Source organism: Drosophila serrata, unplaced genomic scaffold (genome assembly GCF_035046125.1).
Source record: "Drosophila serrata isolate PLE 108 unplaced genomic scaffold, ASM3504612v1 contig_184, whole genome shotgun sequence".
Taxonomy (NCBI): Eukaryota; Metazoa; Arthropoda; class Insecta; order Diptera; family Drosophilidae; genus Drosophila; species Drosophila serrata.
Genome location: NW_028257082.1, coordinates 1,020,149 through 1,046,733, shown reverse-complemented (window position 1 = coordinate 1,046,733; position 26,585 = coordinate 1,020,149). Strand labels below are relative to the sequence as shown.

Genomic DNA, 26,585 nt, shown 5'->3' with positions numbered 1-26,585 from the left:
AAGACGATCGAACAGGCATTGCACTTGTTGTGCGATTATTTTGAATCGCCTTCGTCTCGTCTGGCACTCCGCGGATCCCCTTACACTTTCAGTCGAATGTCAATACAAATGGGGGGACACAGGTTGCCCCACGTTCTTGGTACGCTAAATATTTACTGATAGCTTCGCTCTGTAATCCAATTACTCAGTACACTCACCAGTGTGTAGTGTTGATAAAGAAGGGGTTGGGCGTGAAAAAGAATGTGGTTAATACCCGTTAATGGCTTTCAAAATCACTCCGGCTCTGTCTTATTTATGGGTCCAGACCCAATTAAAGGGGGGATGCCACCGACGTCACTGCCACTGCCACATGTGCCGAGGGGCCGAAAATAAAGTGCCCCCGTCGAACTGTCGCCTTGATATATATACGATACGATACGATACGCGGCGGGGTCTTTATTAATATTTATTTCGACTGTACGAAAATAAAATAGAGAACATAAATAACGTTTTGTTTATAAACACACAAGCCGTTTGCCAACTAAAAATAAATGATGCGAACGAACACAAATGAAAGGGAATCTCTCGCTTCTTTTGTTTTATTCCTTCTGACTTCCAGCAGTTCTTCCGGATTTGATTTGGATTATTCCTTGTTATTTCGCCGGACAAATTTGTCTGTAAAATGGTTTTTCCGGACAGAATTTCCTCCCTTCCCCCATAACGTTTAGATCCCTCTGCCAACAGGTACAAATCCGGAGAAACATTTTTGCTTTAATATAAATTAATTGCTGGCAACCGCAAAGAAGCCGCAGGTAAATGTTTGGTCCCCAAAACCCAGACTCCCCAAAAACTGTGGCTAGGATACACAGGACAAAACACAAGGATTATATATATGTATATGTATATATATTTGGTTTCAATTTGTCAGCGACAAATCATCAAGCCTAATTTTCTTAGAAAAATACAGCATCTTTTGGCAGATGAAAAATGATTTTCAAATTGAGTGCTGACGGGAAATGTTAAGTAAAGTGTTTAGACTTTATTTTGGGATAGAATTTAAGTAATAGGAAACACATGTTGGTAGGACAATATCAATATTTTACAAGTTACTTAGTTGGTATGGAAAGTTGTCTAATGTGTAAGGAATACTTTAAAGTATTTAAAGGAATTTTATACATTGAATATAAGTTCGAAATTATAAGAAGAAATATCTTTAGTATACAATGTAATGACTCTTTCAAAGTTTATAGAATTTTTCATCTCATTTCCTAGTATTTCCCAATATTTCTCATTAATATTTCTCCTTGTGTAATAAATGTTAAAGACTCGTGTGTCGAATTTGGTTTTAGACTTTCAATGTTTTCAATGCCAATCCGCGTGTAACCGCAACAGCAGGAGAAAATGAAGCGGGATTTTCTAATTGAGGAGGCTGCGTGAGTTTGCTGCCTGCCGTCCTAGAGGAAAATTCCCACTCGAATTGGAATGTAAACAAAATGCGTTATAAAAATAGACAAGCCATGAACACACATTTTCCCCTTTCATTCCATTTCGTTTGGGATTCGCTCTGGAGCAATTCACGTGTGAAATGAACAAAGTGTTGATTTGTTTCTAGGCTATGCGAGCATACTACAATATATACTATATATACTATATATATATGTGGGTGAGGGACTGCAGACTGGAGGTTGGGAATAATGCCAGCAGGAAATAATACAATGTGAGAAGAGCTTGTCCCCTTTTGCGTAGGAGCAGGCAAATCAAGTTCGGGGAATGAAATTCATTTCATTTTGGTTTGTTTCTTGTTTGCTGTTGCCATGTCACGGTGCACGCGGAGAAAATAAAGGTTAGAAATTGGTCAGTAATTAGCTTTAGAGAAGGAGTTACTAGGTGTGATTTGTAAGGCAATAAGCTGGGCTTAAAAATATTTAAATTATTCTTTAAACGATGCCACTTTGATATGATTTTTTAGATATTTTTGTCAGGGTAAAATAAGAATTTATGAATATAGGTTCATTTTATAAAGCTAGATCTTTATATATTACAAACATAAAGCTTAAAGTTTAATATATTTTGTTGTTATAAAATATTTAGTATATTTCCTCTTTAATCTAAAACAAATATCATCTGTTGATAACCCCCTAAAGCATTGCTAAGGACTTTAAAGATATAGAAACTTTGCTGTAATTTATTATATAATTTCCTTAAATTACCACAAATTTTCTCTCTGTGTTTACTGTCCACAAAACCCAAGAAATGAAAGATGAAAAGCAGCTACAAAATCTCACAAATGCAGGCAAAGACCCGTTGGGCTGCTGATGACGTTTTCGCTGTCTATTGTTGCTGCTGCAAGCGATGATGTTGCTGCTGTGTCTGGCGATGTTGCTGCTGTTGCTGTTGCTGCTGCTGCTGTCGTCTGAGTGACTCCGAGTCCGAGTTCGGAAACGCAGGTCCCACGTCCCAATGTCCCAAGTCTGGCTGCCCGTTAAGGTCGTTGCGATGCGGTTCTGTTTCTGTTTCTGTTTCTGATGTGCAACAACAACTGCCAGCAGCAACATCGCGGGATCCCGCGCTTTCTTAGCGCTTAAAATTCCGTTTCGAAAATGGAAAACAAAACAAAAACAAAATGCTCGACTCTGAGCTCCAAGCACCCATCTCCACCAACTTCAATTCCGAGTCCAAACTCGCAGCCAAATCAACTTGAGCAGTGAAGTGGCCACGCAGCAGCAACATCAGCAGCAGCAGCAGCAACATGAGGGAGAAAAAAACAGAGGAAAAAGAAAGAAAAAAAAAAAGAAAATTAAAACGCACGTAGGCAGCAGGAAGAATCGGGGGAAGTTAACGTTGTCTGCCCTCGTGGCGCGTTAAGTTGTTGATTGAAGGGTATTTGAGTAAAGTATCTCTACGTGGATGTTGCTTGCAGCATTGCAGCAGCAATCATAAATGCAGGCAATACAGCATCTTTTCTTTATTTTTATTTCTGTTTCATTTCTTTTGGGGGAGTAGGAAAAGTCTGGCTTATGTGGGTTTTCTCGTTTGCCTCCGAGATTAATGCGCAGCTGTGTGCGCTCCTTTATTGGTTTTTTTTTGTTCCCCCCTTCAAACTGGGTTAAGAGTTAATTAGACCAAAAAGCCATTTCGGTCAGAACTCAAAGTTCAATATGAAAATCGTATCGGGTTTCAGGAGGATAACCTGCCCTCGTCATCCGCTCATTTTACGCTTAGCCAAACCCTTTGGACAATGGCCAAAAAAAGAAAATAATAATGTTAGCCAGACACTGGAACCCCAAAGACTGTACCCCAGACATAACTTTTTGTTTTGCTTCAGTCTATCCTTGGCTATTTTCCGTATATATTTCTGTTGTTTTTGTTTTTTTTTTTTTATATATAATACAAACTTGTAAAAACGTCAGGCGATAAAAATGTTCGATAATCAAAATGAAAACGACCGCCAGGGGGATCAGTTCGAAGGGGGAACCCATCGAATGGATATCTAACAATAAAACAGGAAGAGTTCAGAGCGCAGGACAAGTGTGTGAAAGGTTCGGGATGAAAATGCCTTCGAATGCTGCTGGAAAATCAATAAGCCATGCTTATTGTCAAAGACCAGGGAACAGGCCAACAAAGCGGACAGAAACAGAAATGATATGGCAGCCGCACACACAGACACATGGGGCGAGCAGTCAAGAACATAAAAATGCCATTGACTGTGGCCCATCGTCTGTGATTGTGATAGGGTTAGGGATAGGGAGATGCACTGGGAGACATTTTTGGGGTATATAATCATATGATTTTGCTGTGCAAATTGGGATCAAAGTTTTTGAAAAATGAGCCAAAAATAAGCACATTATTTAAGCATAAAAATAACATATTATGGAAATAGAAATAGCTGATACTTTAAGAATGTTTAATGGTTAGGGTGATGTACAAATCGATATTTTAATGGTACGATATAATCTTGGCTACGATATATTCCTGTGTTGCAAGTCTGTAAATTGGGATTAAAGTCCTATAAAAATTACTAGAGTGACATTATAAATTAAGCTCAACTTTTGATCATATAAATACTATATTATAGAGTAAGGAATAGCAGAACTTGGAAATACGTTTGTATACAACAATATATGGCCGATATATAAATATATATTTAATTGCAGCAATACAATTACAATCTACTTGCGATAAATCGAAATTCTCTCATATATATCCCACAAATTTTTGTCTTTTAAAGCTCTCAGCTTGTTTGTTTTATAGTTTCAACAAATGTTCTTTCAGTTTATTTATAAGATCGATATTTCGACATTAAATTCGATATATTTCGATTTGTTAATATTCGATTCGCTGACTTTAAATCCTTAGTCAGGTACAAATAAGCTATATAAGTAAATCCAATTAAAGACCAGGCAAAGCCCATCCCCTTTTTCATTTTAAAGAACATTAAAAATGTATAGCATTTTTCCTTTGTGTAAAATTAGAAAAGAGATAGATTTTGTTTGCTCTTGCTATCCCCCACATAATTCTTCTTTCACTGGCGACCAAATAATGAAAGTTGCTTTTGCACCCCGGCAAAGAGCCAACAAAACTGCATTGCAAAGTTCTAATTTGGCCGAGGAAAAAATAAGAGAGGGAAACCGCTGCCGCATGCAGCAACAAAAACAAAACTGTACCAAAAACAACAAAACATCAGAAACCGAACAAGAAAAAAACACAAAAAACAACTACGAGGCAGGAAAAAATGAAGTCAAAAGCGCACATGGTGGACGGTCAACGAATTCGGGTTCGGCTTTTGGTGGTTCTTTTTCAGTTAACACGAAAACGTTGTGAAAGAGCCCGGCTCAGGCAGGCAACAGACAACAACAACAACAACAACATGAAACAGGTAGTAAAAATCGACAACAGACCGGGCTTACATGACTATATGACCATATATATACATATATATATTTATAAAGGTGTATAGGTGTATCTGTGTTGTCAGGAATAGGGAGGGAAGCAGAGGACTGACAACGCTTAGAAATTAAAGAAAAACACTGGCTAAGGCTGAGTTGTGGCCGAAACCCAAGACCCGAGCCCCTGTTGACTATCATAATAATAAAATTCGAGCCGAGCACGGTCATATATATTTTACCTGTATATATATACATACAAACGTGTGTTTCAAATCGGGGTTAGTGACCCAAAACTGTGTTTTGATAGTGAAAAAGTGTTGAGCTCAGTCAAAAAAATATAAAAAACGATCCGAGACCGATATGAAAATGTATCCCAAAGAAGAAGTGAGCGGTAAGATAGCTGGGAAAATGAATTTAGCATAGTTCCAAAAAAAGAAAGAAAAGACACAACAAAAAAAAAACTTAATAATTAATAATTCTTGAGCTGCGATGAGTCGGCGAAAATGGTGGGGAAAAAGCAGTTTACGAAAGTGGAGCAAATTGGGGTTAAGAAAGAAACAAACAACAACTATCACCCAAATTTATAGTACCATAATTAATGTTTATATTTGCAATTTTTTCTCCCCTCTTTATTTATTTGCAGGCAGAAACCAACAGAGAGCCACAGAGCCCAAATGCATTCATAAATTATTCAACATAAATTAAATCTAAATGAAAGTGCTGAAAGTAAATAAATGATAAGTAAATAACAAAACCGCAGAAATACAACAAACCTGTGCATAGTGTAGATCAATACGTATTAGGTGTATATATATATATGTATATCCCATATATCGCGAGTGTTAAAATGCTGCCCATTGCAGCATTCAATATTGTCGGGATGTCGTCTCTCTGAAATCAAAAAAATAATAATAATAACCCAAATCAAAAATATATAAAATATATACCAAGCAAGCCAAATCAAAATTGCATTAAATCGAAACTCAAATTGTTGTCACTTCAACAATTTGAGCTAAAATATATATATATTTATATATATATATATAAATTCGTTCCCATCAGACATTGAGCAACGGCCTCACAACGGAGTCCCCAGAGTTTATGCGGTTAGAGGAAGAGGATTTCGAGATGGATATCCTACCGAGTGGAAATATCTTCAACGAGTTGGAGAGGATCTGCACTACCGGCTACTTCTCATCACAGCCATCGATTGAGGATCAATGGCAACAGGTTAGTGTCTACTTAGGAAATATATAGAAAATATATACAAAATTATATAGAAAAAGATGAAGAACATGAAGGAATATTTCAAGAATAAAGTCCCTTAAGAACTATGGTAGATTCCCTAAAATTCAGCCTTTAAATGCCTTTACTTTGTGTTTCCCTAAACTTTGTTTATTTACAAAAACTCACTATAAATCTCAACAATTTCCATAGATTCCACACATAACTTTGACTTGAAATTAATTTCTATTAAATTAACCAATTTATTAAAGTAAAATTTATGTTATTTTAAAGTTCTTAATTCCAAGAAACAAAAACTGTATCTATTTTTAGTCTGCTTGTTTGGAAGAACCACTTAATTTCCCTTATAAATTTTCCTGGCTTCTCTAAAACTATATATATATATATCTTGTGACCCCTATTTGATTTTTGAAATTATCTTTTGAGAATTTCTATTGTGTTGCCATATCACATAAATCATATTTTACCCCCTCTCTCTCTCTTAGTAGCTTCCATAATAATAATAATTTTCCCCCTCGCGGGTGGACGTCACCCCCTAAGTTGGGGTTTTTGTTATTTATTTAACATTTAGACATTTATCATAGACTCAACTACTTAGTCTAGTCAGCAGTGGTATTTTATCGAAAGTATTAACCAGACTTTGTAGCGGCTTCCTTCGAAAAGGTTGCGCAATCAGCCAAGATCGGGAAAGTATATATATGTATGTATATATATTTCCCTGAGTTCCAAAAATTGCCAAAACAAAAGAAAGAAATGAATGAAGAGCAAATGTTTCAAGGTCTCACTTTCGAGTTTACCTGAGCGAGCGTGAGCTAAAATTAAATTGCTAAAAAATTATAAACTCTTGATAAGCGCAGCAGTGTATAGCATATGAATATATATATATTTATATTCCCCCGATATATGTATGTATATACCCGGCGATATATATGTTTGCAAAAAAGTCAACAAGAGGAAGAGCCAAATAAATAGATGCCAGCCCATAAATAAGTAAAATTCACCAGCGTCGGTTATCATCGTCTGAGGGCATGCATAATATATATACTAAATACACAAACATGTGTGTATATATATGTATATATTTTTGCGAATTTTTTTCGCACACTTAATATGCAGATGTGTGTGTGTGTGTGTGTGTGTGTGTTTGTGCTCTTGCCTTAACTGTATTTTATTTTATTTATTATTTTTTTTCGGTCGCTCTCTATCTTTTGATAAAAGCGAATCGAAGCCGCCGCCAGCTGATTGCAGACAGCTTTGTTGGCATTGCCTTCGCTTTATTTTCTTGTTTTGTTTCTCGTTTTTTCCTTGGTTTTTATTATTGTTAAGAAATGCCTGTGGCATATTCTGGTTTGCTGCTGTTATCAAAAACCTGACGCATAAGGAGATTGTGTTTCGCTTGGGGTCTGCCCCTCTTGCTCCCTTTGTTTGCCGCCCATCAGAAGGCAAAGTCGTAATTCACCCGGCGAGGGAAATCTGTGATAAGGCGGAGGAGTCTCCGCCGGAGGCGCCTCCAGCTGGCAAACCCCCACCATCGAGGTGGTTACCAATTTAAAGATACTTTTCACACCTCCAGTTTATTTGTTTAGTGTACACACACACACACACACACACACACACCATCTGACTTATTTGATTTATCTCACTCATTCGCTTAGATGCTGAGAGCATTCCAGGAATGTGCCAAAAAATAGATTTGCCAAATCAAAATACGAGTATTCAAATGAATTTCGAACCAAATGTTTAACTAAAATTAGCAAATGCGATTCGATTTTTTGTGTTGCTGGCCTTCAACTTAAGCCATAAACTAACACAGAGAAGCCTTAGAAATATCTTAAGGCAAATTTTGTCTGAAGTATTATTACCGCAAAAAAATTAAACACAAACTAATCTTATCGTTGCTGTTCCCCGGTGCTTTCCGCATTTTAAATTCCATTTTTGAGCTCTGTGTTTCTGCAACACACGGCAATTATACGCCAAAGTTCCAAGTTCTTTTGCCTCGAATTGGGAGTCGCAGTTGAAGACGCCATGCACTCGTTTCATTTGCACAACTTAAAAACTTTTAATTGAACTCGAGTACACATTTTTGCATAACTTTTCGTATTTTGTATTTTGTATTGCCGGCGACGACGATGTTGACGGTTTCTTTTTTTTGGGCTTGAGTTGAAGAGCCTTTTCAGATACCCTTCACAGCATAATAAGAACTTTAACTCTTTGGCCAAGAAAGTTATGGATTCAGAGAAAAATATGTTGTAACTTGAATTCTTATTTTTATTTGGCTAAAGTTTGTGTAATTATTTCAAAGGATTTACTTTACAGAAGATCAATGAACTTAGTCGTGTAATTTACTTTTTCAGAGCTATAAAGAAGTATTATTAAATACTTTTAAAATATTTGAATGAAAAGAGATTAACTTTAAATTAACAATTTAAAAGAAAGAAAACTCTTTCCCTTTGAATTTTAGAGCTTTTCTGGCTCTAATTTTAATTTCTCCTCAGTTAGTGTATTTCCCAAATAATTCAAACACATTTCCTCAGCTCACTTGAGCGTTTTATTTCTTCGCTTAAATTTGTTTCGGGGTTAAAAACTTTAAATTGCAGCATTTAATAAAAGTTTTTTGGCGGGACTTGGCAGGTAAGTGGGTGGAGTGCAAGGAAAGGAATTTGTATAACAACTTTCTCCAGTAGCATTTCCCTCTCTCTCTCTCTCTATATATATATATATATATTTTCCTTTTGTATCTATTGCCGGGTATCTGTAAATGTTTGGTGCCTTTTGTAATTAGAACTTGCGGATGTTTTGTTTATTTCCGTTGACTTCCGCCAGCTTCCGATGCGGCGGCTGCGTTTTGCTGTTGCTTATTGTTTTATTGTAATTGTTATGGAGGGGAAGTGACCAGGGAAAGCCAGGAAAAGCCAGGAAAAGCGAGGGAAGAGCTGTGTTATGTTATGGTTATGATGCGTAATTCGGTTCGCCAGTCAGTCAGTCGAACACTTGTGCCCTCTCATTTGAGCAGCTGCTGGATTCCAATTGTTGCTGCCGCAAAAACAAACAAGATGCGAGGCGGCATCTGCATATGTATTATTTATGAATTTACATATGGATGGATCTCTCACTGGATTCGTATCCGTATCTGTATCTATTTCTTGAGCTCTCCCGGCTGTTTATCTAAGCTGTGAAATTATGCTGCACACTCAAAACAAGGGCCAAGGGAAATATACATACTATATGCTTACAAAAATAAATACTGGAAATTGTATTTGGTTTTTACTCTTAATTTATTTCATATGCTGCAGATTGATTTCAATTCGCTGCGAATGTTTTTCTTTCATTTCTGTACAAATACACACAAATCCGAAATGAAACGAAACGAGTTTTCCCCTTTTTGTTTTCCGTCCGTTTTCAATTGTACCCACCAACTCTATTTTGCGATTAATTTCATTTATAGAATTTGACGATTTTCATGTTGTTATAGAATATTGGTTTTAATTCGCTCTCCTAAGCGGATTCAGTTGGATTGGCCATTGATGTGGCCGCTTTATCGCCCTTTGCCACACTTGCCACACTTGCCACATTCTGTTGCGGTGGCCATTTAATGTATTTAAATCATTTTAAATTAAGCCGCTTTCCCCACACACGCACACACAAATCCCACATGCAAAAAAAAGAAAGGAAGGAAATAAATGCAAAATGAATTTATGTATTACATTATTTCATTTCCATTTGTTTTTTTTTCGGGTCGAATTCCACCCTGTGTCTCAGAGCCTTAAAAAGTGCCGAAATCAGCGACGACAACCTCCTGCCACTCCCACTTTCCCACTCCCGCCCTTCCTTCTAAGTAGACAATATGCAATCAGCAGTTAACATTTAGCACACGCAAAAACGGTAACGAAACCCAAAATGGCACGTACACACACACACACACACGTGTGTGTGAAAGTGGCAAAAAAAAAATGAGGGAATATGGCCAAAAAGAAAATGCCCCCGAAAGCGACTGCTGCCATTGGGAAATTCATGAAGACAGATGCACAGCCACACATAGACTTACACCTAATAAGCCAAAAGCAGCGAATACGCAGAGAAAAAAATATTAGGGATTAAGGTTAATAACTAATTTAATGGCATAATATTTATTTTATTAAATTTACCATTTATCATGAGAAAGTATATCAATTTATTTGGGGTATAAGTTTCTAGCAAATGAGTTTATAAAAGTATATATATTTTTAAATAAATAAGTCTTGCTCTTAAGACTTTGTACAATCCATTATAGTTTTGTATGTAATACGATCTTTGAAACATTTTTGAAATACAGAGAAACAAAAGAAATTTGTTACAAAATTAGAAACATTTTAAATGTCATCGAAGAAGAATCAATGAATGATGGGTTTTAAGTTACCTTTCGTTTTCCCTGAGACAAATTTGATGGATCTGTTTCCGAAAAATATATTACAGAAATAGGAAAGTAGGTAATAGGATATTATATATTTATACCCTTGCAGGGTATTATAATTTCAGTCAGAAGTTTGCAACGCAGTGAAGGAGGCACCTCCGACTATATAAAGTATATATATTCTTGATCAGGATCAACAGCCGAGTCGATCTAGCCATGTCCGTCTGTCCGTCTGTCCGTCTGTCCGTCTGTCCTTCTGTCCGTCTGTCCGTCTGTCCGTCTGTCCGTCTGTCCGTCTGTCCGTTTCTACGCAAACTAGTCTCTCAGTTTTGAAGCTATCTGAATGAAACTTTGTAGTTAGCCTTCTATATACTCTCACTCGTATATATGTCGGAACGGGCCGGATCGGACGACTCTATCATATAGCTGTCATAGGAATGATCGGAAAAGTTTTACAAAAAAAATTATAAAATTTTTAGTTTTCAACAGAATTTGATCAAATTTAAGATATAGCCATTTCATATTATTCTGCAATTTTGTGTAAAATTTTATGAAAATCGGACGACTATATCATATAGCTGCCATAGGAATGATCGGAAAATTTTTACAAAATTTTTTTTAACTTTTTCAGTTTTTAATAGAATTGGATCAAATTTGAGATATAGACATTTTACTATACTCTTCAATTTTGCATAAAATTTTATGAAAATCGGACTACTATATCATATAGCTCCCATAGGAACGATCGAGAAATTAATACAATTAAATTTATAACCTTTTCAGTTTTCAACTGATTTTCATCAAATTTTAGGTATAGGCATTTAATTTAAGTCTTAAATTTTGTGGTAAATTTCATGAAAATCGGACGACTATATCATATAGGTGCCATACAAACGATCGTTTGATGTGGAAAAAAATGCACATCTGTGACTGTAAAACTGCAAATATAATATGTATAGGTGAATGAAATGAAAGCAGGTATTACTTCATTTTTTTTTTAACACAAAGATGTATAATTTGTATTGTATGGTTTTTTATTCATAGAAGTTCTATCTGCAAGGGTATATAAACTTCGGCGTGCCGAAGTTAGCTTCCTTTCTTGTTTTGTAATAACTTTTAAAACTTGTATTTTACATGCTATTTTTATAACGATTCTTAAATGATATTTATTTCTGATAGATTGCAAAGATATACATATAACTTGAAATATAGTTTTCAAATGCTGACACTTTATTAATCTACTGTATTTAAACTATTATTATTTTGTAGAATTTATAAGAATGTTTCAAGGATTAAACTTGCAGTTAACTTAAATCAAATTTCGTATTTTAAACAATTTATATTAATTTTCTCAAGACTAAACTAGCACTTAAAGAGTTCATTTCAAGTTTATAACTTAATTTATCAGCAGGAATTTTATAAATTAATGTTGTTTTTCTTTTTTGGCCCGGTGCATTAAGCCAAGACTTTGTCTGGCCATGAAGAACAGTTATTTTAGCCTAGCCAGCAAAAAAAGAGAGCCGAATCGAAAAGAAAGAATGAAAAAGAGCCAGAGTGAAGGAAGTGGGGAAAATCCGAAATACGTGCAATTGCTGAAAATATGCTCGACGTGAGGGGCAAGGCAAACGTGCGGGCCAAGCGTCCGTGGGCCTTAAATACTTGCCACCATGCGGCACATCCCCGCTCACCCCGCACATCCACATCCGCATCCACATCCCAAAATCCAACTAAGCAGCAGCTACCACGTTTGCTACTCCTATTACCCTCAATCATTTATCATCTGGGCTGCAATTAATCATCAAATGCGCGCCCTCGCACTCGCACTCGCACTCCCACCCCATGTCCTTTTATAGTTTTTGTGGGTTGCCCTCTGGATTTATGCTTATAATGTGGAATGCCAGTGTATGTTTATCTGCCACGCAGGGTGCCCTGGTTGTGCGAGGGTGTGGGGTGTACGGTGTGTGTGGTGTGTGTGTGTGTGTGTTGCTACAATAGATGCTCTCGTACTCTTATTCCAATTCGTATGTGCCGCACATAGCTCACAGCTCACATTTAACTATGCGACAGCAGCAGTGGAACCACCAGACAGCACTGAGAAAAAAGAAGAGGTATAGAGATAGATAAAGTGAGAATATATATATATATATAGACTGAAATAATAATAGCTTTATAAATTCCTTGTTTAGCTTTGAAAATAGGTAAGGAAAAATTAAAGCTTCATAAAAACATTCCCTTTTTTACAAACCTGTTATCTGGAATTATAAGTAAAGAAAATTAAGATTAACTCTTTAAAAACATAAATTTTTAGTGAGGAGATAGTTTTTGAAATAAATTGATTCTATTCTAAAAAACTATTAGTATACAAATTTAATATATGTTAAATATTAGTTCCCTTTCCCTTTTACCTTTTACCTTGGGAATTATAAGTAAAGGTATTAAAAAGTTCAATCTGAGAAACCTATTTCTCAGAACTTGACTTATTAAATTCCTAGAAAAACTATATGTAAATAAATACAAATATTTATTATTATTTATTCTTATTATCTTATTCTTATTTCCTTTTTTAAATAGTTGTTAGTTGTTGTTAGTTGGGAATTATATGTAATAGTTAGTTATAGATAAAACCTTTTTAAAAAGCAAAATATTCAGTGCAGATATTAAGTTTTTAAAATATATTCATTCAATTTCGAATAATTAATCGTGTTAGAAAATCAATTGATAATTGATTACCTTTTTCATCTACAAACCTTTCAAACTAATTAGTTGGGAGTTTTAAATACAGGAACTTATCAAAACATTCCTAGAACCTTAATGGAGCTCGAAGGCGGTAGACATTTTAAACTATTTAAGATTGCTTGGCCAAAACTGTTTAATAACATTTTTTTGGGAAAAGGAAAAATATACTATTTGAATATAACTAATATTCACCCATTTCACTGCTCTTTTTCGCTCAGTGCATGAGCGCATTATGGTTCGTTGCTCGATCTGGCCGGCGCTGCTCTCGGTTCTTTCCCACTGGTTACGTGCAAGTTTATGATACGACTCTTGGCTGAGCTGAGCTGGAACTGAAGCTGCAGCTGGAGATGGAGATGGAGCTGGGTCGGGTCTCTTGACTGTGCCTTGCGGTTGCACTGGCACATTGGCTTACTGCCATCCTGCTGCTGCAGTTGTGCCACACGCAGAGTTAACCAGAAAAGTTGCTGCAACTTGCGGCCGGCACAAAACCAGACTCACCCGGCTCACCCAGACTCCAAAGTGCGGACTTTCTTGCATAACTGCGATTAGTCTTTCAGCCGCTTGAAAGGTGTCTTTGAGAGGGGCCAGCTCTCGGATAGAATAGAAAGGAGAACATGGGGAGAACGGAGCGTAAAAAAAAAATCATTAAAAAATGGTCAGGCATGTAATGGCTCCCCCGGGGATTACCTTTCTACTGCCTGCCTTTTCTTTTCCTTCTAAGCTGATTAAGTCGACCCAATGGCTGAGCTCCAAAACCCAACTAACTAACCCTTCCTGATTCCGTAATTATTATAATAATCGTCGAGTGCATATGAGCTCCACTGGCCCACAATTAGGGGTTATGTGACACCCACCTTGAGCACATTTTCCGAACCCTGAAAAACCTACCCGCATGCGAGCGGACTTAAAATTCTGCACAGCTGTTGGGGCGTTTCATAATTCGCAGGAAAGCGGAACTGTGAATGAGGGGGAGGGGGAGAAAGGTGTGTTCACCTGAGAGTCAGCCCCGGAAAGTTTGCTTTTCTTTTTTGCAATGCTATGCCTACAATTAGATTGGCAAGGACTCGTCTAAATTGCGCATAATTGAGTTGCCGGTTGCTGGTTTCCTTCGGTTTCCTCGAAAATTTCCTCCCCATTTTCAGCAGGAAAAGTCGAGCTAGTCGGGCTGTATAAATCATGATTAGGTCTGGACTGTGTCCTTTGATCACAGAGAGCCACTAAGAGATACAAATATGACTTGATGTTTAGGTATAGATTTTATTTAGTATGCTCTTTCGATGGTCTTTGTGCTTTAAGTTTGAATTATATCCATTCCTAATTGGTTGTACAATTATGTATGCTTCGGCTGCTGCCTGATAAATTTGTATTTATTAGACTCATACATCAAGTTGGCATCTTTGTGGGTCGTTCGGTCTCTTATCCTACCATCCCTCTGCCATCATTATGCTGCTATATATACCACATACATATACTATATGGTGTGCTTTAAGGAGGGAATGCTCCTCCTTTTGCCAAACCCATTCCGAGGTTGACGTTGTCGTGGCTTCTTTTTGCTCTTTTGCTCTTCGGGCTGGAAGATGTGCGCCGTTGATAAAGTCTCTTGGTAATGAGTGGATATGTTTCGTATTAATTACAGTTGTGTTTTCCCTCTGCTCCCCGGCTTTTCCTGCCTTGTTAGCGAGAGGAGTTCACTGATTGTGAGTCTGCGTTGCTAATCTGGCGGCGTGGGATGGGTTTTGGATGGGTTGTGCTCCTCCACCCACTGCCTTTTCCCAAGTCCATGACAAGAGTGGGTTGACTCTTAATTTCCTTTTGCAGGCTGGGAGACTTTTCGAATGAAGCTCCGAATGAAGCAACTTTTGGCCATTAAAGAGCCCCTCTAGGCACCCAGGAGTTGGCCCATAAAAACGGGCCTAGGCAATTGATTGATTTCGCTGCGGAAGGGCTACTACCATGATGGCTTTCTTGACCGTTTCAGGCCCCAAATTAATCTTTATTGGCCGGCTCTCAGCAAAAAAGAACACGGAATGAGTTAGAGTGAGATTTCTGGCCGTAAAAAAAGGCGGAGCAAGGTCCTGACAAATTTTACGACCGGCACCAAACTAATCCTTTTTTAATAATGTCCACTCGAGTGCCACGTGCCACTCCACTCATTTCGACGTCGTCATCTTTCATTGCCAACTCATTTGAGCGCGAGATACACAATTTCATTATGCCACAGCCAATTGCACACTCATTGTTTTATTTCTTATGTAAATTTCGAATAAATACAAATACGCGTACGAATCCAAATACAAATTGTTTTCCATTTCTTCGGGTAAACAAGCAGAACGAGCCAAGCCGCCATCGTCAACGTCTTGGGCAAATGTTTGTGCAAAAAAAAAGAAGAAATGAAATAAAATAAAGGAAATAACCAAGAGAGAGGAAAACGAGTGGAATATTATGTAGAAAAACTGGAAATAAAAGGCCAGCAACCAGACCAGAACCACAGTACCAACCACCCCGCAATAGCAACCCCCGAAAATTGGAGGGTAGATCCAAGCGAACCAGGAACAAGAACCGAAAATTGCACGAACATTTTGTATTTTGAAAATTGTGTATTTTAAATTTTTTGCACACACTTGCTGTTTTGTTTAATTTTGCACACGTCGAGACGCAGACGACGACGACGACGAGTGGGTTGTGTGGGTGAGGTTTTTGGTTTTCCGAGGGTCCAAACAGGGTGCCAGGAGGGTGCACGAGTGCCAGAGGATGTGGGGCGGCATGGTGCTTCAGCGAGCGTGTGCGCTTGTGTGAGTCCTACATAATTTATGGCACGCAAGAAGGGGCAGCAGCAAAAAAATCTATAGACTTCCTGGAGAGTCGAATTTGTGAATACCCTAAGTGGAAAAAATGTAAGAAATTCGAGAGGGAAAGTTCTGAATAGGAAATATTAGGAAAAGTACATTGAAAGTCTTATTATTTCCTTGTCAACATTGCATTTGTTTCAATAAAAGATAGTCCCTCAACTTGCTACAAGAAATAGATAACATTTGATGTATTATGAAATACAATATTGCTTGGACTAAAGGTTATATATTTAACTTTAAAAATGATCCTTAAATATTAATTATTCTTTTCTGAATTCTATTCTGTTTTGTATAAGAACAGAGGCTAGGCAAAAAAATGGTTTAAATAGAGACTTAAACCTTTAGCTTTATTATCATATTAAATGTTAGAAATTATTATATCCAATGAAGTGAAGTTAACAATTTCTACAAAGAACCATAACAAGGCCTAACATATTTTCTAAAATTACATCTAAAGCACACAGAATAACAACAATTTCAACTTAATTAACTTAAAAGCAATGTAGTAATAATAAATTAAAGCAATTTCACTATTATTTTTGAGTCTCTCGAGAGAGTTTTCCCTAATACCACACCCCTCCTTACTTATCATACTCGAATCTTTCCCATCAAAAAAGGCCAAACGGAATGCTTCATCCAATTTAAGTTTTAAGGGTTATTGATATATCAATCGAATGACAGTGTCTACCCTTGGTGAGGGCATCAATATGATTGCCTTGTACTTAGGGTTTGTAAAAGGCGGCGGAATGAGTTGTATTTCGCCGCCGGAATAGAGAGAGTGGGAGATTTTTAGACGCTAGACGAACGCCATTGTTGCCGGCTGGCAGTTTGGCCTAGTCCTGGTCCTGGTCCTGGTCCTGATCCAGCTTTCTCCCCTCCTAACGAGCGTACTTCCCCTGCTTGTTCCCTTTTTTCCAAAACTGGTGAAAAATTCTGGGGAAAATGTATGTCAAATGTGTGTGTGTGAGGATGAGGAGTGAGCTCAATGAGTTGGGTGTGCGTGGGCGTGGATGCGACTGCTAAAGGCTGCTGGTGATTTGTGCGATGTGGTTAGCAGTTGGTCTCAATGCGAAAGCAGTTGACAGTTGTCCCCGCCGTTGGCTCTGACCGGAATTTGTCAGCTGCTCTAGCAAAACGGGCTAATTAAAGGTCCCCCCCAAAAGAAACATAAATTACATTTTGCTAAGCTTCCAGGATAACAAGAGCAACGAGAAACTGGCGACCTTGGCAGACCCACAGGGTAGCTCATGCTGCTGTTGTCGTCTGCCTGATGTCTGATAAGTGATAAGACCAAATGGCGCCAATGTCTTCGAGTACGAAACACAGTACATTTGGCCTTCCGCCCGCCGAATACGTACATTTCCTAATTCCCAACAATAGGCGGCACTGATAAGAACAATATTTGTGTGTGTTGAGTGTGTGTGTTTATACAAAAGCAATTTTCGGCTGCTGACACATTGGCCATAAAAGGGATCAGGACTTGTGACCCGCCTGCTCGCATATGGCGGTAAATTGTTTTCCCTTATTTCTCAATATTTTCCTTCAACATTTCCTTTATGTCTGCAATTGCATGGTCAACGCCTTTGGTTACACAGCAAAGAATATATAATAAAATATAATTGATAATTCTTAGAAATTTGAAATCAATATAACATTTCTTAGAGAAGAAATAAAGTTATATTTCAAATGAAATAAAGTTGGATATGTGGGTAAATATTTAGTGTTTCATAAATTGATTATTGATATCATTGTTTTCCGTGTATAGTTTGTGTTTGAATGGTGTTTTGATGTTGGTGCGATGATAGGGGCGTGTCGAAGCATTTCGCATTGGGTGCTAAAATTCGATGCTGGCCGGCGGCCATGGGTTAAGGGTTCGAGTACTGAAGAACGCTTCCTGCGGGGCAGATAAGGCGTGAATCAGAGGAGTTGTTGTTGAATCAGGCAAACCCTTTGTTATACGACTGTCGTGCCTCATATGCATCATATCATTTCGAACAAACGACAATAACAAACGAATTTATTTTGTTTCGCTTTGGCCTCCGAAATAAAAAACAAAATAAATACAAGACTAAAGGAAAACCCCCGAAACAGGCCCCATCCATATATGTTAATCATCCATTCAAACAGTTTTCAGCTCATATAACATCACGAAAGAATGCGTTCGCCACTCCACTTGGGAATGGGAATGGAAATATGGGGTATGGGAATGGGTATGGGAATGGGAATGGGTAGGGTTGTAAGCCTGGGAATGCACTTTGGAGAGGAACAGCCGGAACAGTGGCACCCCTTGATCCAATGTCTGGGCTTAGCCCCCGGCATATCGCCTTCTGAGCTATATTTCACACTGTCTGCTGATGATGATGAGTTGCGATGGCAAGCCCAAAAAAAGAATATAAAAATGAAATCAATTTACACACCCCACTGTGCAAGTAAACACCCCCCTCCATGTTCTACCCCCCTCTTCCCGAGAACCTTTTGTGTAAGGGATCTTAGCGCCTAAGTGCATCAATTGACGCGCTTTTTTCAGATGGAAAGTTCCCCCAATTGCATTAAACAAATTGAAAATGCTTGGAGATGGATGGAAGAGCTGAAGAGAGAGGAAAATCTAGAGAAAAATGAAAAGAGAAAGCACCCTGCGCACTCTAGACTTGCCTTTAAAGTAGAAATTCTATTAAGCCGACCGACTGTCCGTGACATTTTGTAATTGAAATCTGTGGTCGTTGGTCGGTCACCAGACCCGAAATATATACAAAAATTAATAAGCCAAATAAAATATCGACTAGTCCGATGGATTGATCCCAACAAAGGCAATTTATCAAGTGGCCTAATCATAGAGAGAGTGGGGAAAATAAGGAAAACCGGGCGAATTGAAAAGAAATTAAATATATGTAAGAGGTCTGAGTCAGGCGGAGATAGAACCCAAAACAGGATGAATGGAGGGAGGCCTCACCAATGATAATGATTGATGGCTCGTCAGAAAGGAATTTTCTTACTGCTGATAAAAAAAGAGAGGCCTGAACAACAAAATACAGAATACTTTCCTGATATACACTTGTATTCTTGACTTCAAAAGCGATGAAAGCATTAAGAAGGGAATTTTTTATTTCTTTTTTTATACTTTCAGTCGAGATAAGTTCATTTCTTGACTCTCTTTATCGAGTTCTGAATAAAAAATGCATAAACTTGAAATAAATATGAAATATTAATGAGGCACACACATATGTGTGGGAGATGATAAATGTGCCAAAGCCCGGGGAGGAGTGCTAAAGATTTGCGCCTCATTTAAAAAGGGGATGTGCTTTCCTTTTCTGGGGGTTCAAGGTTAACTGTCACTAAATGACTCAGCCAAAAGACACATCCTTAGGCACACACACAGATATACACACACATTATTATGACAAATTGATTACATGTAATTTTGTGTCTCCGCTCCTTTGATTAGGTGCCAGAGCTGAAGAGACTCTGGCCAAGTTGCTTCCGAAAATTTGTCTTATTTCTGTTGATTTATATCTTCGTCTCTGGCATAGTTTGTCTCCTTTCTTCATTTTTTTTTTTTTGCCGGTGTGTATATGAGTGTGTGTGTCGGTCTCTTTTATTTGATTTCAGCTAAGATGATTTCGCCTTAATGCATTGAATCCAGCCAAAACAGGAAACCTTTGAAGAAACTCATAGCTCTGTTGCTGCCCAAAACATTTTTGGTGCTTTTTCCTATCGAGGCCAATTGAAGGAAGTGGAAGTTGGTACAGAGAAAGAAAAGATATAACATATGAAATATGCTATAGATATTTCGTACTAAAAGAATTTCTAGTTGAAAAAATGTTAATCTTGTTAGATATTTGGTATGGAAACCCCTAAAGAAATCTACTGGTTATCACAAAATAAATGTACAAAAATAAATATTTTCTGGAAATATATAAAACTTAATTTTATTTCCGGTGTTCCCAAAGAAACATCTTATATATCTCTACAGTTATAAATTAAATTTTTCATTCTACTTACATTCGTTCCAGCCAATCGTTTTCCTTCCCCCTCTCCTTTAATTTTTTTTGTATGTTTTTATTTACGGTAAATTTCATTTCGATTTCTTTTTCGATTTTTCCTTTTTTTTGGCTGAATCGGCTGTCTGCACTCCTTGAGACAGGCAACGACTTCGATAGCAAACCGAATGGCCAATCAATAACATTGGGCAAGACATGGCAGCCCCCGGAAAATGCCGAGCCCCGACTATGGAACACTCTAAACACCAATTGATGTTTATATGATAATGATTAATGACTACGTTACTTTTACACAGATTGCTTTCTGCTATGTCTCTGTGTGTGTGTGGAAAGCCTATTTATTTATAGGCCCCTGTACAAAAGACCATTTTCTTTCTGCCAAAAGACTGGCGCCTAGCTCTCTCTCTCTCGGGTTTTCCCTCTGACTGCTCCACTCTTTTGACAGAGTTTTAGTTGCGTTTAGCTTAAGTTATTTTTTTTCTTTTTGGTTTGTATTTTATTTGGTAAAATGTCTGAGGAGAGCGCGTCTCATTACCAGACATTCATCAATTGCTGGCAATTTGTTTGCAAGTAAACGGGGGGGAAAAATGTAGCAGGCTCCCTTGTCTTTGGCAGTTTCCTGTTATTCATTTGGGTTATCCTGGGGTATTTTTGTGAAGGGTATATGGGGTTGGGATTTAAAGTAAACATCAGCTAAGGGATTAAGGTATTTAATATACAAGGACATGAGATTTGAACACCTTTTCTATCACATTCTTAAAGCTTGAATATATTACTGGGGTTTTTTTTTATGAAGTTATGCTTACAAAAACATTTTATTGTACATTTTTACATCATAATATTACATTTTTAGTAATTTTTCTTCGATGCAGAGTATAATTCATGACCATCTCCCTTTCCAACTTCCCTTTTTGTATATTCTTGACATTCTTCTGACCAACTTGTAACTGTTACTAATGATGACAACTTATTTTGGCCTAAATGGTCGGTCGGGCAACACTTTTATTGGTTTTTGTAATTAATGATGCTGGCCGAAAAATGCGGAAATGACTTTGTGGTTTTGCTCCGAGGTGTTGGACACACCTCACCCAGCCAGCCTCCTCTCTCCACTCGAATATCCTGCAACCGAAAAAAAGAAAAGGTAGAACCGGATGAGAGGAGTCTCTAAGTTTCCATTAATCAAATGCACTGATTAGAGAGCGTTGCAACCCTGGTAGAGGGCGAAAAAAAAAGGAAAGGACGAGCAGGACCAAAAGTCGGGTCAGAAAGTGCCTGACTTTTATGGGGGCTGTCGTCCAATTGTCACAGTTGTCAGTTGGCCGGCGCAAATTACATTCGTGGCAATTAAATTAGGCAAGCAATTAGGCCCGCTGGCCGGTGGATAACAGGGGGGGTGGAGGAGGAAGGGGGTTAAAAAAGGGTTGCCACCCAGCGTTGCACATCGCAGGAATATCGATGAGCTGAAATTAATCAAAGGCGAAAGTAATCATTGAGTCTCGACATGGCCAAATGGAATGGAGGCGTGGCACTTTCTGTCGGCGTTAATTGCTTGGCGTGTTCTTCTCCTCCTTCTTCTGCTATTCCACTTTCCGTTCTCGGTCCTTGCTTTGTTCTTCATTTCTTTTGGCTGTTGCGCCTTTTTACAATTTCATTTGTAATTTATCATTGTTTGCCTTCGCTCTGGGTGCCTTTCCACTTCAAAAATAATACAAGAGTTAAAAAGGAAAGCGGGGAAAGCGGGAAAGAAAGGGTTTGGCATTTAAATATTTTATTGAGTGCCTAAAATTGTTAATTGTTTTTTTTTTTTTGTTAGCACAGGAGGAGAAGAAGGATCTCTCTCTCTCTCCCTTGAGGCAAATCGATTCTAATTAGGGTGACTGTGTGTCGGCCATATCCGTATCAAGGATGTCCCCGATTTTCCCCTTCTAACTGAGTTAGGCAACCCTTTTCCGGCGGGTGTCCTGAAACTTGGCAGCCAAGTTTGTCAATTGAGTTAATTTGGGCCATCGCTTTATGCATGCCTGATGCGCTCTTTCGCGGCTTATCCTTGGAGTCCTTTTTCGCTGGCAAAACATCAAAGAGCGACGCGACTGTGACTGGTGGCCAGACAGGTGAAAATGTATTGCGACTCCTCGCATGGAACTTGATCAAAGGACAAGCAAAGGAATAAACTTTTTTCGGGGCTCCTTTTTTATTTATTATTATTTTTTCTTTTACTTTGCGGCTGAAAGGTGAGAAGCATTCCAAGAATTCGTAATGAAGCCACGATGACGTTTTAACTTTGAGAGACCCCTGCCTATGCCACAATGTGTTTCTTTTTTTTGGGGTTTTGTCGCGCTGACAGCTTTTAATAAAAGTTGCTCTCTCTCTCCAGGATTTTCATTTTGATTTTCCCCCAACTCGAGCATGAGGCTCGTTTTGCAAAAACCCTTTTTTCCGGCTGCCTGACCTTCTTCATGTGACATATTTTTAAGTAAGTTGTCAAATTATTTTCACTGTTCCAAACAGCAACAGAAATTATGTTCTACCCTTGCGGTTTTGTTTGCTTTTGCGAAGGGGAAAATGGAAATGGGAAAAGTCAAATGCTGATGAGGACAAAGGCTAATAAGGGAAACCTTTTTTTTCCCCCTGTAATTGAATACACACAAAAGCGAAGGCAGGACACAAGGAACTCGCCCTCTGTTTGTAATTTGAGACCTGTAAAAGAAAATGCATTCTCATAGATCTTTAAAGTGCCTTCCATTTGGATGCCAATCTATCGGCTTTATCACTTCTTTGTTTATACGTATCTTAACACATAAAAGAAAAGAGAATTCTAATGAAACAGCAACTAATTGGTACTCTTCTTTTCTCCACTTTGTTTCAGGTAATTTCCAAAATCCAGGATCTCCACCAGAATGATGCACAGTTTCATGATGACGGCCAGGGCGAAGATGGTTAAAACCAAGGTCTTTCTGGGCCGCTCGGACTCCGTATTGCAATCGAAACTATCTTGTGACATTTTTTTAAAGGCTTTTCAGGAGGTTTCCAAGGTTATAATTTCGATTTTCAACCTTCGATATTCGTTCGGTTTGGTTTTTATGAGTTTATAGGCAAAGCCAGAGTTAGGGAGAGAGATTTTCACCACTCGACGTGTGAAATGCGTAGACAAATACAGTGAAAGCCAGCTGGCAAACAAAAGATCTCCATTCGAATGCACATTTGTGGCCTGCTGCACCTGCTGCTGCTGTTGGTCGAAATGAAAATTTTCACACATCCTCCCCAGAGATGTGGCAGACCAAAAAGGCCCGCCGCTCATTATGGCCCCAGTGGGCGCCCCACAGTACGCAAATTATGCCAGCAAAAGCAACAATAAATAGCCGTAAGGCCCGTAGAGCTTCTGTTTGGACATTGGCCAACATTGGAAAAGGCTGAAACGAGGTACAAAAAATCTATGGCATGGCAGCTCCAGAGATGTGTGTAAACAGTAGTTTTTCTGTTGGTTTTTCCACCAACTCCCGCTTAGCCTTGGCTAGAGCTATGTATGTCTCTCTATCATGTTGATGTTAAGTGTTTTTCTTTCGTTTCGGTTTTCAGTTTTCAGTTTTCAGAGTTGTGTGTCGTGCAGTGTCGTGTTGCCTCAATTTGTGTTTGGCTAATGAAAATACCTTCGAGAAACAGACGCGCAGCGTGGCCAGTAAGCGATTTACGATATTCGGGGAATGGAGGGGGGAACTTAGCTCGAACTGAACACAAACGGGCATTTTCACTTGTCCGTCGGAACACACATTCCATTGGAAAATGACTTCATTGTGGGGAACGGCAGTTCGCTGAGCTATAAATTCGCAAACCGCAAGACAATGGGCGCCCAGAGCTGAGATCTCTACGAATTGGGGGCAGTCTGGCGGGTTAACAGTCTTCCCAGCTTCCATAATCATGATGATGATGATGATGATGCGTTCGTAATGGAATTCAATGCATTTAATGGAAATTCTCGCATTTACATAATCGATGCAGGGCAACCAGTGTGCCAGTGCCAGTTGCCTTGGAGCACAAACAAACACAAAAAATATATATAAGCTCGCACGCAAATTAAGCAGCTAGGTCCCTGACCATGCCAACTCAATTTGCCAGAACAGAGAGCTTCCAGCTTCCAGCTTCCCCCTTCTTGTAAAATTTACATTTTCCAAGGAGACTGAGCATCATCGTTTGTTCTTGTTGTTTATGCTCTTAGATTATGTGCCTGTGTGCAGGTCTTGATTTAAGATACTTGCTTAATGTGTAATTTAGTGCATTTAGATAAGTTGCATAGTGAATTTTTGATGTGTGTGTTGGCTGTGTTGCCATCGCAAAAGGGAATTTAATGCATTGTCTTGCATTTCTGTGGCTGCTGCTGCCTGCTGCTGGTGCTGATAATGCTTTTGTTTATTTAACGGCGCTAAGTGCATTGGTTGCATTTGCATAAATCGTTCAGTGGTTTCCACGCTGGAAAGCCCTCGGTTGAGGAGTGCACGGGTAGGGCAGAGCAGAGCAGAGTGCAAGCCGATGCATTAAACAATTTGTGGCATTTAACAGACGTAAAAATATTTTAAAAAAAGGGCCGGCAGTTAACCCATTAACGTGGATTTTTTACTTTATAGCTTATAACAGGAAATATTGAGATACCATATATAGATTTTATAATATTTTTCAGGCCTTTTTTAAAGCATTTACATTTAAGTCAGGATTTTCAGTAGCAGAAACTCAGCTTTCTTCTATGTTATTTATTATTATTTTAAAGGCCTTTTAAGAACCTTTCTCAAAGTTCTTTTGAATCTCTAATCCCTATAAATATCTTTTCTGCATGCCAATGTTTATTTTTGGTAGCAGAAACTATAGTTCCTAAAATAATTTATATATATTTTCAAGAACTGGATATACTTTTCAACCTTGTTTTCTCTTTAATTTTTAAATGCCTTTAAATAACTTGCCTCTGTCTTTAATTTATCCCCAGTTGAAAGAACGTTGTAAAGCTTCTTTGATATAAATTCACCACTATTTGTTGCCATGGGTTAATGGCCAGCTATCGATGGCCTGGTCCAGCAACAAGGGTATCAATGTTTTTGTCCGCTCGAAGCCTATATGTGTGTGTGCGTTAATCACAAAAGCCAATATGCAGCTGAAAGCCGTTTGTTAATGCGTTATGCATTGCCACACTCCACACAGTGCCCGCTGGCTTGCAGCTTTTTCTCCCCCCATCCGCTTCACACCCATTGTGATGGCATTAAATCCCGCAGAAAATTCCTTTCTGGCTGGCCAGGCTGTGATAAATTACACAACGCACACACACAGAGAGAGAGAGAGAGAGAGAGACTCTTGCATTTAATAAATAAAAATTCCATTATGGACACTCAATGCCAGCCTCAAGCTCAATCAAATAACAAAGGAGAGCCTCTGGTTGGCTCGATGGCTGTAATAAATGACGTTGCACCTCTTCCTGCCGCCTGGTGGGGCATCAAAACTCCGCTTACGAGCCAGGGACAAGCTTGTCAATTGCCGAAACATGTACTGTACTCGTCTTTTTACACACTTTTTGCTAAAGGGAATCCTACTGGCGCCGCTTCCAACGCCCACAATGTCCATGCTTGTTGTTGCATCATCGGGTAACCGGCATGCAACAATTGTGTGTGCCTCTGAAACAGCAGGAAAAAAAAGAAATCCTGTTTTTGCTAGCCTGCTGCTGTTGGTGTTGCTGTTGGTGTTGTTGGTGTAGCTGTTGGTGTTGCTGTTGGTGTTGCTGTTGGTGTTGTTGGTGTTGCTGCTGCTGTTGCTGCCGCAACATGCTGTAATTAACCCGTTTGTCATGCAAATAAATCAAAAGTAACACTGCTCTTATAGCCTTATACCCTCTCTCCCCTGGGTAGGGAAATGGGACCGTTGAAAATGTGTTAAATGCAATTCCAACTGCATTTTAAGTGCATATTTTTCTTGTTTTACCCAAGAGCCAGAAAAAAATCTCATTTGCAACCACTTGATCATATGGTATGCGGGGATTTTCATATGAAAGAATACGATTTTGTTGATTTTTTCAACCCGACAGCGATCAAAATTTCGTGGTTGGCAGGCAACCAAAAATGTTCACACTCGCCAAGAGACCAGAAAGAGGCAAAAATTAATTGCAACCGAATGCGTTAAATGCCTTCTCGCACAGGGGAGGGGCTTAGTGGGGGATTTGTACCGGGGAAACGTGCCGGGATCCCTTGTCCGACGATCGACTGCAATTTAATGCCTCAATTTTCACCAACCGAAATGCTACGTGCGTTCCCAAAAATAGCCAAGAGTTTGCCTTGTATTTGGATTATTTCGGTTTTTGGTTTTCAGTTTTCGTTTTGCCTGTGTGTGTTTAATTTTTTTGCTCTTGTTTTTGGGTGTTTTTTTTTGTATTTCTCGGCTTCTTTGGTGCCTGAAGACAAGTTCCGCGTGCGCCAATTTTGGCCTAAATGGCAATGAACTTGAACGTCGTCGCGTGGAAGTTTCTTGGCGC

At 38.6% G+C, this 26,585-nt stretch overlaps 2 protein-coding genes across 9 annotated transcripts in view; one reads left to right on the top strand and one right to left on the bottom strand.

Annotated features, from left to right (window-relative positions):
- The window catches only part of LOC110191559 (Krueppel-like factor luna), a 142,505-nt gene that overhangs the window by 18,634 nt on the left and 97,286 nt on the right, over positions 1 to 26,585 (top strand). For all 8 annotated transcript variants that reach the window (XR_015270526.1, XR_015270525.1, XR_015270524.1 and 5 more), the window contains one exon: positions 5,509 to 6,095. Coding sequence is in view for 5 of the 8 variants with exons in the window: in XM_020962435.2 (XP_020818094.2) it covers positions 5,967 to 6,095 (129 nt within the window). In the remaining 3 variants the exon portion in view is untranslated. The remainder of the gene's footprint in view (positions 1 to 5,508; positions 6,096 to 26,585) is intronic.
- On the bottom strand, positions 22,804 to 23,220 carry LOC110191560 (uncharacterized). Its single transcript, XM_020962437.2, has one exon. It carries the CDS (start codon positions 23,082 to 23,084, stop codon positions 22,914 to 22,916), a length of 171 nt encoding a protein of 56 aa, XP_020818096.1. The 5' UTR covers positions 23,085 to 23,220; the 3' UTR covers positions 22,804 to 22,913.

Coding starts and splice junctions, on each gene's coding strand:
- LOC110191560 (XM_020962437.2), bottom strand. CDS start 23,084: ATGTCACAAGATAGTTTCGATTGCAATACGGAGTCCGAGCGGCCCAGA.